This window comes from Brachyhypopomus gauderio, chromosome 3 (assembly GCF_052324685.1).
Source record: "Brachyhypopomus gauderio isolate BG-103 chromosome 3, BGAUD_0.2, whole genome shotgun sequence".
Classification (NCBI taxonomy): domain Eukaryota; kingdom Metazoa; phylum Chordata; class Actinopteri; order Gymnotiformes; family Hypopomidae; genus Brachyhypopomus; species Brachyhypopomus gauderio.
Window position 1 is genome coordinate 28450801 of NC_135213.1, and position 16612 is coordinate 28467412.

A 16612-nucleotide genomic window follows, 5' to 3' on the forward strand; every position below is an offset into this window, starting at 1 on the left:
CATTATATCGCGGCGACGTAATGAAACTACTGCATTATTTTTTAAGGTGGAACAGAAAGTGCGAATAAGACACTGGCGAATAAGGAACCAACTTCAGCCTCGTGGAATAAGCTGCCTTCGACCATCAGACTGTATATGCAATGTCACTAAGGCTGCCATTTTCCATTTACGTAATATCGGCAAGCTGAGACATTTACTTTTGTTAGTTGATGCAGAGAAGCTGGTCCATGCTTTTGTCTAATCAGGATTGGACTACTGTAATGGTCTTCTAATTGGATGCTCTAAACAGTCCCTAAAGATACTCCCAACTTGTACAGAATGCTGCAGCTAGAGTCCTAACTAGGACTTGAAAATTTTATCATATTAGTCCTACTCCCTCTGCGTTACACTGGCTTCCTGTTAAATATCGAATTGATTTTTAAATTCTTCTGTTGACCTATAAGGCATTAAATGGTTTTGCTCCACAATTTCTGAGTGAACTCACTGCATACTATAACCTATTTAGTCTTCTGTGCTCAAAAAAATGCAGGATTTCTCTTTGTTCCAAAAATTTGCAAGACTACAGCCAGAGGCAGAGTATTCTCCTTTAAAGCCCCTCAGTTATGTAATTGTAACAACTGGGAGAGAGGGCTGGACGCAAGTGCGGACTGAACAATGATTTAATAACAAAACTAATACATATATATACAGCATACAGAACATACACCAAGAATAATCAAACAACACCTAACATAGGAACTAAACAACACTAACAGAAATAACTGGGGGAACATGGCTAAAGAAAAGGAAAGACATTAACAAGCATATAACTAGAGAAACCAAAATCACACCAAGTACAACTGAAAGAGAATACCAATGAACATGGAGTACAAACAGACTAAATTTACAATCAGAGAAGACCAAGATTCCAAATAGTATACAGTACAAGCAAGAGGTACTTACAATAACAGACAATACACTAAACACAAGACTTAAATACACTGACCAAACAAGGAACTCATCAAGACACTCCAGAAAGCAATAACGAGGGGCGGAGAACAAGGCAGGGGAGTGAAGTCAGACACTCACAGAAAGACAAACAACAAAACACAACAAAAACAGAAGACATGACTGATAGGAGGGAGGCGGGACTGACAGTAATAGTCTTCCAGCTCCAATTTGAGATCCAGACACAGTTCCAATCTTTAAGTCTATACTTAAGACTCACCTATTTAATCAAGCCTTCAATTAATATTATACATGTGAGTGTGTGGAACTCGGGACCCCCAGTCATTGAGTCTTCTGGTAATCTGGGATGTTGATGCTGTCATCCAGCCATGTCATACATTCAATCTACGTATGATAATGATTTGGGTGGAAAGTAATGCCTCAGTGAGCCCTCATGACTGTGGTCACCTCCAGGTCCTCCTTTAGTAATGCTGCTATAGGTTAGCCTGCTTGTGCCACATGCTAATCACTGGCACGTGAGCTATGTGTGTTTGTTTAAATCGATGGTTGTTTAAATTGATGTTCACATACTCAACCTGTATTTTATATCTTAGTTACATGCTTTTACTAAATACAATTCCATACAAGCACCTAGGAGATGGTCTGGCTTGCCAGTGGATGTGCCGATGCCGTGGATGGATGTGCCATTACCGCCAGTGGACCCGCTGATGGCAACTCCTACCTGAGGCTCACTATCTGCATTGAAGGGACTGTGACTACCTGGACTGGAATTAGAACTATAACTTGAACTATATAATTGTTATCTGCGTACTTCTTTGTTTTTATAGATTCTGGTGAGCTCGCCAGTGAACTCCACTTTGGCCTCATTGATTATGCTTGTCATTATCACACTGCAGGTATGGTTGGGGGGGATTTCAGCCTCTACTGTCAGGAAGTTGATGTTTTTTTCAGTTGTGGAAGAAGTACGAGACAGTGTAAAAGCACCTCGACCTGACAGTGACAATTTCATCCCTGCTACTAGAGGAATTTTACCAGTGAATTCTGTGGCCACTCCAATTGTTAGTGACCCTGCAATCTGAAACGATATTGTCTTTTCCACTGTTTTCTCCAGTTTTGCCTGCTGTTTTACAGGATTACAGTTGGTGTTTACAGTTGTGAACTGTCTGAGCACTTGTATGTCTTGTGATATGTCAGTCTTGTCTTCTAAGTTAAAAATAACGTTGCTTAAATACTGTCCTTCAATGTCACGGTTCAGGGTGAGGAATTCGTACTGCACTCTGTCTTTTACTGGTAAACTTATTTTAGGATGATTTCCCTTCGCTTCAATAAATCCTAAACCTCCTTCAGTTTTAACCACAAACATTTTTTCACAAAATTCCACTGCTAAGGGTGGAATATCTCCATAGGTGGCTACTTTCCATTCTAATATTTCAAACTCATTTTCGTTCACAAGATACTCAACATCCCCTTTAAAAGCCTTGTAGGTGCTGAAGTCCGGAGAAGTGTGAGTAACAATGCCTATTGTAGTGCCATCACTGTAGCCAAGCTCACAACCATTGCGTACAATGTAATTAATTTTTTTAGATCTATTGTCAGTGTAAAAATATGCATCTTTGGGTACTCCTGATGACTTAACCCATTTTAAGTTGTTTTTGTTCTGTATTGCATTCTGGTCCTCAATGGTTCCTCTGCGCTGATGATTGTGTGAAGGCTCTGCAAATTCAGAACAAAACTGACACCCAGAACTGGTGGGAACAAATGCTCAGTAATACACTGGTATAATAATTATGTCCACATCAAATACAGTAATAGCATGTAATAATGTCAAATTGTACTGTTCATAAGAAATTATAACCACATTAGTTACCGACTTAATTAAAATGTCAGTACCTGCATTATTGTGGTTCTATGCAAATAAACTAATATCACTGAATGTATAAGGTGTATCGTACCAGTGTTTCACACAGCTGTACGTGAATGTCATGGCTAAACTGGTTTGCCTTTTCTTTATTTTATAAGGAATTCAGAGAAGAATTTGGTCTTAATGTAATGTAATGAGCTGCAAGTAACGTTTTCAGCGAGTGGTGATGATGTAATCTCATGAATATTTCTGTGAAATAATATATATATATTGTGACATCACTCTTTAAAGTAACAACACATTCAAAACAGTTTTGAAAGATTTGAAAAATATGCATACATTAAATAACAACACTTATTGAGCAAATATGATAAAGTTGAACATACTTAACATTTGGTCTTGTGGTAAGTCTGAAGAAAGGGCAGCCTGGTCAAGGCCCATTTGCAGCAGGGCAAGAAGGAAGATTGTGGTTTGATCCATCAGCAGCTGGAGTCCTGTCCTCAGTCACCACTGCTCACCAAAGTAATAAAATGTTGTACCTTATAAAAGATTAAACTTTTATTTCAACACTGCATGTTGTGTGCCTGGTGTTCACAGGTCATCACCCACTGATCTTTTGCAAATTGACACAGAAGGACAATTCCAACAAAATACCTTTCTAGTGCTCAGGGATGAAACGCGGCTGGGATATAGAGCTGGTCAAATCTTGCAGCGTCGGTGAAGCTGAGATACTTCTGTGAAGCACCTCCCAGGCTGGACTGAGAGACACCAAACAGTCCTCCACATATATCCCTCCCAAGATGCAAATGGAGAGCATATGAAGAATGAAGCACAGAGGACAAAGGACAGATGCAGTGAGATCTTTTGAAATATCAGTATATGTGAGATATCAGTCTGTGTTAAATGCCTGTTAGGTGAGCCATGTCTGTGTGTTCAGCTGGATGGCACTAGTGATAGCAGCTCCACATTTACATTTACAACGTATATGCAGCAAGTGTGGCGCCACAGTAGTGAGGATACACCACGCCTGTGCTGCTCTGCAGTAGTGATGATACACCACGCCTGTGCTGCTCCACAGTAGTGATGATACACCACGCCTGTACTGCTCCACAGTAGTGATGATACACCACGCCTGTACTGCTCCACAATAGTGAGGATACACCACACCTGTGCTGCTCCACAGTAGTGATGATACACCACGCCTGTGCTGCTCCACAGTAGTGATGATACACCACGCCTGTACTGCTCCACAATAGTGATGATACACCACGCCTGTGCTGCTCTGCAGTAGTGATGATACACCACGCCTGTGCTGCTCCACAGTAGTGATGATACACCACGCCTGTACTGCTCCACAGTAGTGAGGATACACCACGCCTGTGCTGCTCCACAGTAGTGATGATACACCACGCCTGTACTGCTCCACAATAGTGAGGATACACCACACCTGTGCTGCTCCACAGTAGTGATGATACACCACGCCTGTGCTGCTCCACAGTAGTGATGATACACCACGCCTGTACTGCTCCACAGTAGTGAGGATACACCACGCCTGTGCTGGTCCACAGTAGTGATGATACACCACGCCTGTACTGCTCCACAATAGTGAGGATACACCACACCTGTGCTGCTCCACAGTAGTGATGATACACCACGCCTGTGCTGCTCCACAGTAGTGATGATACACCACACCTGTGCTGCTCCACAGTAGTGAGGATACACCACACCTGTGCTGCTCCACAGTAGTGATGATACACCACACCTGTGCTGCTCCACAGTAGTGAGGATACACCACACCTGTGCTCACTGACGTAATTTGGGGGGGGGACATGTCCCCCCCACTTTTTCAAAAGCCCCCCCCCCAGAAAAAGTTCAGGCTCAGGAATTTTTCCCACTATCACCCCTGCACCTGTGCTGCTCCGCAGTAGTGAGGATACACCACACCTGTGCTGCTCTACAGTGGTGAGGATACACCACACCTGTGCTGCTCCGCAGTGGTGAGGATACACCACGCCTGTGCTGTTCATACTGTGGGACATTGTTCCTCTGTAGGGACTGATGAAGATGAAGGTTCTACAGAGGTCAAGTCCTAATCCAGAATTTGCTGCTGCACAGGAAGTTAGTTTAAGCAGACGGCCAGGCAGGGACAGATACTGAAGTATGCAGAAACCCACCTGATGCGAGACAATTAGGTAACGTACATGTCTACCTGTTTACATGTGAACATGATGTACAATTACAAACAACACACAAATGTGTAAATATCGTATTGTTTACAAGAGACTGTTGTTGAAATGTTGCCAGTGGAAGTGAAGGTTTAATGTACTGTATGTGAGCAGAACATGCATTATCCTTCTCCTCGTGTGTGTACCACACCATAGCCTACCCTGACTCAACGTCTCAAAATACTACAAAATACGACTGGCTTTCTGTAGTCCTTCAGCTGGGCACATTTGAGAGTTTTATGAGCAGTCATTATCATTACTTCTACCATTTGTAATTTTTAGTGAGGACTTTCATTTGTATTTTGAGGCTGGCTCCATCACTGTTAATCAGTACAGAGCCTAAAACAGCTTCAACACAGAAAGATTTTCATATTATTTTATTTCAGTCTCCTAAGCAGAACAGGCTTTCTTCAGAACATCCATACTGCATGTGTTCAATAGTCCATGTAGGCAGTGTGGGAGATAAGACAACCCACCAACCTCACCCACATCCACCCACATCCACCACCATGCAAAGGTTATTTCACCCTAATCACAACAAACCGAAGTGCTTTTGTCAGGATTCCTCCCTAAGGGAATATGGATGTGTTGGAGTGGTAATGTGGATCAGATCCACAACCACACTGATTCTGTCATTCACTCATGTTTCACTCAGTATTTATACACAGTCGGGCACCCTGGAAGACATATTTCCAGGAGGTCTAAGTAATTATACATACATATACAATCAAATGTCTTAATATTGTGGAATACATTTGCTATATGGAGCTGTGTAAAGATGTAGCATGTTTTAGCATTACTGAAGTCATCATCTGCAATCATGGTGACATTCAACATTGGACATTGTTTACACCTAGTAATATACATATGGTAATGATATTTTATACAAATATATGTGAGTGTGAATAAATGTACACATAATCAGTAACATAACAATACAATAATGAGCATTAATATATAGAAAATAATATATCTTATTGTGCCATCAGGCTACAGTCAGGCTACAGACTGCAGGACACTCTAGAGTAGCACATCATTCTAGAGTGACACGCCAATATAGAGTAACACGTGATTCTAGAGTACTATGTCATTCTAGAGTGACATGTAATTATAGAGTAACGCGTGATTCTCAGTTCACACTGTTCCTCAGACATTTTAAACATCCGGGGCTTATGCAAAACGAACAGGCATTAAAACGACAGGCTTAAGTGTGCGCCCCACACTTTGAGAAACGCTGTTATAGAGTAACACGTGATTCTAGAGTACTATGTCAGTCTAGAGTGGCACGTCATTATAGAGTAACACGTGATTCTAGAGTACCACGTCATTCTAGAGTGACACGTCATTATAGAGTACCACATCATTCTAGAGTGACACGTAATTATAGAGTACCACATCATTCTAGAGTACCACATCATTCTAGAATAATGTCTCATTCTAGATTTATGTGTGAGTGCTACTGAAGAGAACACCAAATCTTTTACTTTGTCATTTTTTTTTTCCAAACAAGTGGCACGACAACCTCTCCAGTCTGTCAGTCAGCTGTGTAAATGCTGCAGTAAGACAACCAGAAAGAGAAGCCTGTCTGCTCTAGACTTGCTTTCACATTTAAGGGTCTGGATCAGTTTCAGTTATTGGTTGTAAATGCACTTAACATTCAGTTCCTGGTCCAAACCCACACCTGAGGGTTTTTATTTAAAAATAAATATTCATTACCTTGTACATTATAGTATAGTCCTTAGATGTACTGACAGGATGACAGGACAACTGTGGTAGGAGACATGTGAAGAACAGCCTGGTATCAGGCCTCAGACTTCTGGCAGTGCTAGACAAAGGGAGGAGACTCTGAACTGTCCACATAAAGCAAGTCTGCTTTAATCCTAAAGTACCGTTTACAGTTGGATGACGAGTTCAGTGTGAACCTCAGTTGGTCGTTCTTTGTTTATATGAGGCTTTAACATTTAAAAAATAAAAGGTTTAAGATGATGATGGGGGGGGGGCACAGTGTTCATTGAATCAGCAAAATTGAATTTCAGAGCGTTTCTCAGTATGCCTGTGCCGTTTGGAGATAGTAAATGCTGCATGCATTACAAACCAAACGTGAGTGATGTACAGTAAAATTTGATGTGCTAAATCAGTAGAATTGGCAGTCTGGAGACAGAGTCTGGAGTCAGGAGTACTATGGCAGTGGTTTCACTAAAAACTCTCTAAAAAAAATATGAATTGCCCTTCATTAATGACAGTGAGGTCACTGCTGTCTGCAGTACAACAAACTGCATGTTTCATGTAATTCCTTATTCATTCATATTAAGTTTTTGGTGCTTTATCTTAAATTTTTAATTCAGTGCTATAAAAATACAACAGAATTTACCCTTGATTAGGATTCATGGTTACAGGGATTCTAAAAAACTGAACTTTTCCCTCTGTTAGGACATGCAGGGTTATTTGTGAATGTGTCGCAGGATGAAAAGAAAAATAAAAGAGAAATAAATAGATTTAAATGTGAGTGTGAATGTGAGTGTGTGAGTATGAATGTGAGTGTGAATGTGAGTTAAGACTGTATTGAAACTCAGACCGGGTCCTACACAGCAGTCCTGCATCATGAGGCTGATGGTCAATAACACTGCTGCTCCTGCAGAGCACAACTACAACAAGAAACTCCAACAGCTTTCAAAACACACCGTCTCCCTCTAGTGGAGGACCTCTCTGTCTCCCTCTAGTGGAGGACCTCACCATCTCCCTCTAGTGGAGAACCTCACCATCTCCCTCTAGTGGAGGACCTCACCGTCTCCCTCTAGTGGAGGACCTCACCATCTCCCTCTAGTGGAGAACCTCACCATCTCCCTCTAGTGGAGGACCTCACCGTCTCCCTCTAGTGGAGGACCTCACCGTCTCCCTCTAGTGGAGAACCTCACCGTCTCCCTCTAGTGGAGGACCTCACCGTCTCCCTCTAGTGGAGGACCTCACCGTCTCCCTCTAGTGGAGGACCTCACCGTCTCCCTCTAGTGGAGGACCTCTGTCTCCCTCTAGTGGCGGACCTCTCCATCTCCCTCTAGTGGAAGAATTCTGACAAGCACACTTACTGGCCAGAGCAGGTGAGGCAGATTTGCGGAGGAGCTAGGGTTTGTGGGAAGGCAGATGTCCAGGAGCTTGGCTGGTGCATCGGTCTCCTCAGAATCCTCATCACTCTCTGTTCCTACCACACAATGTTCATTTTCTTTTCACATCGGTAGTCTCGGCCCCTGGGAGCCCCTGTCTGCCAGTAGCTGAAACTGATGGAGGCCAGTAACATATAGCAGTCATACTACATCAGCACCCATACACACACACACACACACACACACACACACACACACACACTCACACACACACATACAGGAACACTTGTTTTTGCCTCTGCACTCCAGCCATAAAGATTGTAAAGGAGAGCTGAACAGTATCTGTACCCAATAGTACAATAGAGCGATCTCTGTCCAGATTTCAGAACCCTTAGACTGAGTATGTTCAGGAAGTTATATATCATCTACGAGCTTCGTCTTGAATGTGGCCTGTTAGTTACACACGCTGGATCACTGCATGCAGACCTGCACAGTCACAGTGTCACATCTAATACACTAGCGTCAGCACCAACAGAACCTCACCATGTTCTCAACAAATGCGAACACTAGATCAACATGACTCACACAGCCAGATGCATGTTCTGTGTGTCAGAGTCATATCTGATATCAGTAATAATCCACACTGGTTAACTCTGACTATAATACCTCAGTCGCAGGGCAGCAAAATCCTTTGACTCCAGAATGAAATACTTGTGCTTATTCCACTTGTGTTCCCACCCAGGTAACCCTGGTAACATAGATGACGCTGGTAACACAGGTCACAACAAATCCTCAAATATACACATTATTTACAAAAGAACCTACATTCGGTTTTGACCATACAAAATGTAATATATTTAAAATATATTACAATATATTCTATTCTGAATATATTTGAGTATATCAACAACATATTGCAATATTCTCGATATTCATATGGAATGTATACACTCAGTGTACAATGTATAAGATTTAGAACTTATACAGTACACATATTTAATGGTATAATTGATTTCTTATACTTTATAATCCACCTAAACGTTAACTATAGGCTTGTGATGATATATGATGATATATAGTACAGATACCTCCAAAGTCCATACATACAACAGATATATGCCACACCTTCCAGTTGAAATTACATTCAAATGTTTATGCATATAATGTTTGGATTATTTAAACATTACTAGAGGACTGATACAGAGAGAAATGCAGCACTGATCTACACTACAGAGAGGTTGAGATTAGATCAACAGGTTGAGATTAGAGAAACAAGGAATGTTGAATTCCTCAGGTTTGCACAAAAATAGTTCTACCAGATTCAGTAAGGGTAACTGGCATGTAATGAGGAGTTTCTGGGGTTTGTTTTCAATCTGTTTCTGTGCCACCAGAAAACTTCTAATGGCGAGTTCCCACCACAGACATTTGGCCCTGATTTTCCACTCGCAAACAGATTTTGGACATCACTCATTAAAGCCCCAGATCAGAGTCAAATCAGTGTTCACTCAAAAATCGTCCCTTGAGCATTGTGTAAAATGTTCAAAGACATCATTCTCCAAATCCTTGCAGATACCCCAGTAATATCCAGCTAGTCCAAATCCTGTAGCGTGAAAAGTGTTGGGACACTTTATGACTAGTAATGAGTATAAGACACAGAGTGAGGGCAGCAACCATCACAGTGAGGCTCTGGTCATTCCACAGGGTTTCATCACGGCTACAGTGAGACCGCCCCAGCAATGGACTCTCCATGAGGTTTCATCACGACTACAGTGGGACCGCCCCAGCTCTGGACTCTCCATGGATTTTCATCACGGCTATGGTGAGCCCGCCCCAGCTCTGGTCTCTCCATGGGGTTTCATCACGGCTACAGTGAGAGTGCCCCAGCTCTGGTCTCTCCATGGGGTTTCATCACGGCTACAGTGAGACCGCCCCAGCTCTGGTCTCTCCATGGGGTTTCATCACAGCTACAGTGAGGCCGCCCCAGCTCTGGTCTCTCCATGGGGTTTCATCACGGCTATGGTGAGCCCGCCCCAGCTCTGGTCTCTCCATGGGGTTTCATCACGGCTATGGTGAGCCCGCCCCAGCTCTGGTCTCTCCATGGGGTTTCATCACGGCTATGGTGAGACCGCCCCAGCTCTGGTCTCTCCATGGGGTTTCATCACGGCTATGGTGAGCCCGCCCCAGCTCTGGTCTCTCCATGGGGTTTCACTGCAAATTAGTGCACAACAGGATCTGCTTGGCACCTGCTATCACACTTTTAATCAGGGGCGGATCTACGGGCGGGCCTGGGTGGCCATTACGTTTGCCAAACCCTCCCCGTCAACAACTTTCGTTCGTGCTTGCCCACCCCAATTACACTTTGGCCCGTCCAAAACTGCCGGCTGCATCCGCCACTGCTTCTAATGCCACGTCTTTTCACGATAAAACACAATTTTGGGACCAGACAGACTTGTCAGATGGTGAAAGATCTTGTGAACTGTTACTGATAAGTCATGTACTGTGCAAACCACAATTTCAGGATTTCAGGAAACCCAATAACAAGACAGCAAATTGTGCTAACAGAAGAATGACCTGACAACTTTTTAAAGTCATGTCAGTGGCATAACACATCTAATCTGAGAGATGGAGGATATAAAGACTGATGTGGGAGTTAGACTCAGAACTGCTGAAAGACATCACACTGTTTCAGGCAGTGAATTTATATGTGTACCAAACCTGAAGGTCTTACCCTAATAGAATTACAATAGACGTTTTGCAATATCTGAGTACCATATCTGGGCTTATCAGTGTTTCAACATATCTGAAATCCAAAGCAGGGTTATTATGGTATTGGACATATCTGAGGACTGTAGCTGGGTTAATCTGGGATTGGACATATCTGAAGACTGTAGCTGTGTTAATCTGGGTGAAGAAATAAGTGTGAGCAAGAAGTAAGGCTTTTTCTTGAACCCTCTGACAGCAGCTACAGTAAACTATGGAAGAAATGGCAAGCTTGAGCCATAGATTTGGTATTACTAACCTGAGCTCACAGAATATTCAATAGAACTAAAGTGAGAATCTGTACCATTTAATATTAATTAAATTTCTACACCTGCCACTGATTTGTACAAATACATTTGCATTGAAGAGATTCATAAAATTCATTCCATGTCATATCTAAAGACCAAATGTGAGGAAGACCCAAATCCCAAAATAAATCCTATTTGGACATGATTAAATTACAGGATTAACTGTACATATATTTGGACAGGATTAAATTACAGGATTAAATATATATGGATTTGGGCAGGACTAAATTACAGGGTTAAGTGTCCATGGATTCAGACATAGGTAATTAACAGGATTTAATATCCATGGATCCACACAGGGTTAACAGGATTAAAGGTCCATGGACCAGCACAGGGGTAATTAACAGGATTAAAGGTCCATGGGGTCGTGGATTAATGTCTTCTTTTATACTCCTCTGTCCCTTTAATCCATCCTGATGTGCCATGTTGGTGCTTTCTGTCGCCTCCCCTGAGAAACACACAGACTGGAGAACATAAGCAGGTGTCTCATTCACTAATCACTACAGACAGACGCATCTCTATATGCAACACTACATACAGACAGACACAGGTCTATATGTAAAACTACATACAGACAAAGGTCTATATGTAACACTACAGACAGACACAGGTCTATATTTAACACTACAATGGATACTCATAAGTGAAACAGCAGACAGAATTTGGACACTATCTTGTGCCGGAATTATACATCATTGTGAGATTTTCTTGAGTAAACTATCCGGAAGAACAGCAGTATATAGCTTTACAGTCACACCACACTGGAGTACAACAGGTTAGAGTTGTTGTACAGCTGTCATGTGGTGAATACTACCTAGTACAGTAGCTACAGCCACGTTTCCCTGTTTCCAATAGAACCTACTGAGTGAAATACTTTTGCTCTTATTTTGTGAGCTCAAACTTAGTTTATTCTGGTCTTAACTGGACCTGTCAACATCTGACACCACTAGTCCTACTAAACACAGCACAAACATCTGCCGAACCCTAACTTTAGTCCTGCACTAACCCTAGTCCTACACTAACCCTAGTCCTGCACTAAACTTAGACCTACACTAACCCTAGACCTACACTATCCCTAGACCTAACCTAGACCAGTCATTACAGTCAAGTACTTACTGACTAGTCGCATCGAGTTCGGGTTTAACGTAACCCTAAAATAGCTAAATGTCATGACACAAACACACATGTTAGAACACACATCACACTAGCACCTCTCTTGTCCTGCAGTAACTGTATTGCCATCCAGACAGATGAGTTTCATCTCTGAGCAGACATATCAAGTGTTTAATTAGAAATGTTCTCCTGATAAATGTATCCAATCTGAAGAGGGCTATGATACAGCATCACAAACTTTGGTTGCAAGAGAGACGGAACCTAATGAGGAATTATCAAAACAGCAAGGTTAGGCCTGGGTTTAGGGTAAGATTAGGGGTGAGGGTGAAGGTTAGGATTAGGGTTATGGTCAGGGACAGGGTTAGTTAGGTTGAGGGTTATGGTGAGAGTGAGGGTTATTTAGGGTGTGGGTTAGGATCACCCACTGGTTTTCTGTACATGGCCGTGAGATACATGTGCAAGTACACTTGTTCTTAAATTCCCGGATTCGGTTTTGTGAAGCAGACTGAGGATTCTCAGGTACTCAGGGGTGCCAGCAGTCTAGGGAATCCAGGTGGGTCACTGGATGGTTGTTAAAAACACGGACAGCCACAGCTGATCTTAGATCAGCGTCTGTTAAAAATCTAAAGGTTTTTTAACACTTTTTTTGTTGGTTTGGACAGAATTCGGTGAACTGGAATGAGGCAAGAGGCGAAAGACATACAGGAAAAGGCAAGAAACAGCAGGAACTTGTGGAGGTTGTAGTTTTCTGAGTGAGTGGAAGACTTTTTTCTTTCTTCCCTTCTCAAAATGAAAAAGAACACAGTGCAGGTGAAGAATACAGGAAAGCCTCCTCATCCTCCCCCAGATCTACAGAAGAGAAGAAAAAGATGAGAAGAACAGGACAGAAGAGAAGAGAAGAGCAGAAGACGAGTGTAAGCATGGTGCAGAACCAAGATTTAAAGAATCCACTTAACAGTTCACATTGGTACAACAATTAGGTTTATTTGCCACATAATATGACATATTAAAATATCTATTGTTAAATTTAAAAATAAGAATTTTTAAAACTAAGAATACAAAATGTAACCCACACCAACAAAAGCAATATCAGCATCTGAACCAAACACATGGTGACGAGGACAGGACAGTGGACACAAATACTTAACACACCACCACTCACATTACAGGAGTGATGGGAATGAGGTTCAGGTCATCACAGGGTTTGATTAGCAGATTACTGGAGGCTCTAGCAACCTATTCTAGATACATTTCAGCAGTAATTTATAAGTAAACAAAACTTGCACTAACTCATAGATTTGAGAAGAATAAACATATAATGATTTACAAGGATGAGGTTTGAAAAAGGATTGAATTCACAAACCACAGTGAGCGTAGAGGTGGGAGTGGTGTGGATTTACTCATAAGGCAGATCATCTACTGAACAGATTATTATTTGAGATTCTCTGATTCACTTTTAACTAAGGGTGACTAAGAACTTCAACATGTTGTGATGGGGAAGCTGAGATGAAAGGTTAATGTGTCACATCATGTCCTGCTCAGCAGGGTCATACCTTCCTCTCCGGATATTTCTGCATCGGAAAGATTTGACGGGGGAGTGGTGAGAGAGAGAGAGGGAGGGACAGAAGGAGAGAGAGAAGGTGAGACAGAGAAGGAGAGAAAGAGAGGGAAAAGTGAGAAAGTGAGCGAGAAGGCAAGAGAGAAGAGACAGAGGAAATGGAGGAGAGCGAGAACGAGAGAGAGAGGGAGAGAGAAAAAGTCATATAGAGTATCTACTGCTCATAATCCCAAAACAGTACATTATATAAAATCATAATCCATAATCCAAAACCATAATACAGGCACTTGATGACACTCGGTGTTTTATGATGTTTTTCACAATGGCTGTCGCTTGTACTTATTTAAGATAAATGATAAAATTAAGATGATGTGAGGTTTTACCAACTCATGTGTCTTTACAGAGGTGGGTGTGTTTTACAGATAATGTAGGTGTGTTGTCCAGACCACATAGGAGTGTTTTATAGTGGTGGGTGTGTTTATGCAGTGCTGGGTGTGTCTTTACAGTGGTGGGTGTGTCTTTACAGTGGTGGGTGTGTCTTACTTGAAGCCCCAGCCCGTGCCACCCAGCACGATGGCTGCCAGCAGTATGGCTCCAGCCAACGAACCAATGATGATGTTTGTGCCACTGGGTCCTGCAGACAGGGTACGGCAAGTGTAGAGGGACAAAAACAGATCCATCGCCACACAGTGAAGACAGGCACAAGTCAGTCAGGAACAGACCAATCACAAGTGTCAAACCTGTTTCTCTGGTAACAATATGTACTAGATCTTGTGTGTTTTATGGTAATATTGTGTATTTCACTGTAATCTTGTGTATTATAATATGTACTAAATTCTACATCTAAATTTCTTGTACATTGAATTCCAATACATTTCCTCCATGTTACCTTTGTATTTCTCGGGACCCTCTGGCAATTCGGGGTCAGGGACGGGGTCGTACACACTGCAGTCCTTCCCCGTGAAGTCTGAATCACAGATACACTTCACCTCATTGCTGCATGTCTGAGAGGAACAACCACAGTGTGAACAGTCCAATGGAGCAGGTACAGCAAACACCTCACATTTACGTTTATTTAGTTGAGACAGGTATATTTATGTCAGAGTAGCAAGTATTATTACTAGAGGTGTCAATTCCAGGTTCCGCGATTAAAAGTCCTCACCAGGATTTTGCTCAGGCTTCCTGGATTGAGTTGATTCCACTAATTTTACCTGGATTGCTAATTAGAAAATCTAGCAAGCTTGAGCAAAATCCTGGTGAGGACTTTTAATTGCGGAACCTGGAATTGACACCACTAATTATTACATTAGAGAAGCAGGTATATTTATATTAGAGAAGCATGCATATTAACGGGCACTTTACCCCATGGTCAGAGCAAATGCGTGAGGGAGAAGACCCTGGACATAAGGACAGGTTAAAGGTCATGACGGGGAGACAGCGGTGGTCCAGACACATCATATTGGGACCACAGGGGGTGCCGTCCTCTACATAACCCAGATCAGAACCATCTTCCAGGACAGCATGGCCTCCACTGTACAGACACATACACAAGTCTAAGGGGAAGTAAAGGTTATCTCAATGTAACAGATAGATCCTCTTCCTCTACTGGTCTCTATCTCCTTGTATCTCTTCTACTGTTTCTGCTATTCGGTAATTTGGCTTTGTGTACACACACACACACACACACACACACACACACACACAAACACAAACAAAGCCACATAAATACTTGCCGGCAGTCCAGGTACTTGTTTTGATGGTAGATTGTGAGACTTGTAACTTCTCCTTGTAAGTCTCCATATCGAGGCTTCATTGTGATATTAGTACATAACAGAAAACCACACAGAACATCCCTGAGGGAGAGAGAGAGACAGGCAGACAGAGATACAAGCAGAGAGTGAAACAGGCAGAGAGATACAAGAAAGTAAACATACACATATTTACAGTGTACTCAGTACACCACCTGTATAGTGTATATACACTGTAATTTGTTTACATATTTACAGTGTACTCAGTACACCACCTGTATAGTGTATATACACTGTAATTTGTTTACATATTTACAGTGTATGTACATTTTTACAGTAAGTGTTGTTTTTGTAAGATCTGCAGTGTTTCACATTCCAACACAGTGTTTGTTTGGAATCTGAGGTAGAATGTGTCTCTTGCTCTTTCTCTCTCCCTCTCTTTTTCTCTCTCTCTATCTCTCCCTCTCTTTTGCCCTCTCTCTAAATATTGAAGTAACAATAACAATAATGTCATTAATGACAATTACAACAGTAACAATAACCACAACAGTTTTCAGATTATCAAGCTGATTCCAATATCAAAGATAACCTGAGTGAATACGAAATGCAGTTCTAATGATGTAATATATATTATCTGCATATAAATACAAATATATATACATATATACACATATATACTATAATAATAACAGGGCTTTGTAGCTGGTATCTGGTATTCTCTCCCACTCAGTGTATTCAGTACACTGGGGGTACATTCACCCCTCAGGGTGTGACAGGAATGAACATACAGCCCTGCTAGTGTGCTGATCTCTCCATGTTCACTAAGAACATACGGCAGCTTCTCTTCAGGGAGATTTCTAAATTCAGGGAATATCTTACTAATTTTGCTATAGAATCTAGATCTAATATGGTTATATTTTATGCATTCAGTTAGGAAGTACAGCTCTGTCTCGATCTCATTGTCTTGACACTGCTGGCCAGAGTCTCTGCTCT

The 16612-nt window shown here is 41.9% G+C and overlaps 2 protein-coding genes across 4 annotated transcripts in view; both read right to left on the reverse strand.

Annotated features, from left to right (window-relative positions):
• Window positions 1-727: 727 nt before the first annotated feature.
• LOC143509802 (natterin-4-like) lies at window positions 728-3958 on the reverse strand. Its single transcript, XM_076998617.1, has 3 exons — window positions 3464-3958; window positions 3196-3319; window positions 728-2661 (listed from the first exon to the last, which is right to left on the reverse strand). The coding sequence occupies exons 2-3, from the start codon at window positions 3287-3289 to the stop codon at window positions 1748-1750; spliced, it is 1008 nt and encodes a 335-aa protein (XP_076854732.1). The 5' UTR covers window positions 3290-3319; window positions 3464-3958; the 3' UTR covers window positions 728-1747.
• Window positions 3959-4775: 817 nt separating this feature from the next.
• The window catches only part of adam11 (ADAM metallopeptidase domain 11), a 51601-nt gene continuing 39764 nt past the window's right edge, over window positions 4776-16612 (reverse strand). Inside the window, exons 22-28 of one of the 3 annotated variants that reach the window (XR_013130124.1) lie at window positions 15605-15724; window positions 15234-15402; window positions 14761-14875; window positions 14415-14505; window positions 13867-13884; window positions 8049-13162; window positions 4776-7762 (exon numbers count right to left, since the gene is read on the reverse strand). Coding sequence is in view for 2 of the 3 variants with exons in the window: in XM_077000891.1 (XP_076857006.1) it covers window positions 13836-13884; window positions 14415-14505; window positions 14761-14875; window positions 15234-15402; window positions 15605-15724 (544 nt within the window). In the remaining variant the exon portion in view is untranslated. Of the gene's footprint in view, window positions 13163-13346; window positions 13885-14414; window positions 14506-14760; window positions 14876-15233; window positions 15403-15604; window positions 15725-16612 lie in introns of those variants that run through there. The other 2 variants (XM_077000892.1, XM_077000891.1) reach the window with 2 other exon arrangements.

Coding starts and splice junctions, on each gene's coding strand:
- LOC143509802 (XM_076998617.1), bottom strand. CDS start 3,289: ATGGATCAAACCACAATCTTCCTTCTTGCCCTGCTGCAAATGGGCCTT. Junction 2,662..3,195: donor ACCACAAGACCAAATGTTAA/GTATGTTCAACT, acceptor CTGAATTTGCAG/AGCCTTCACACAATCATCAG.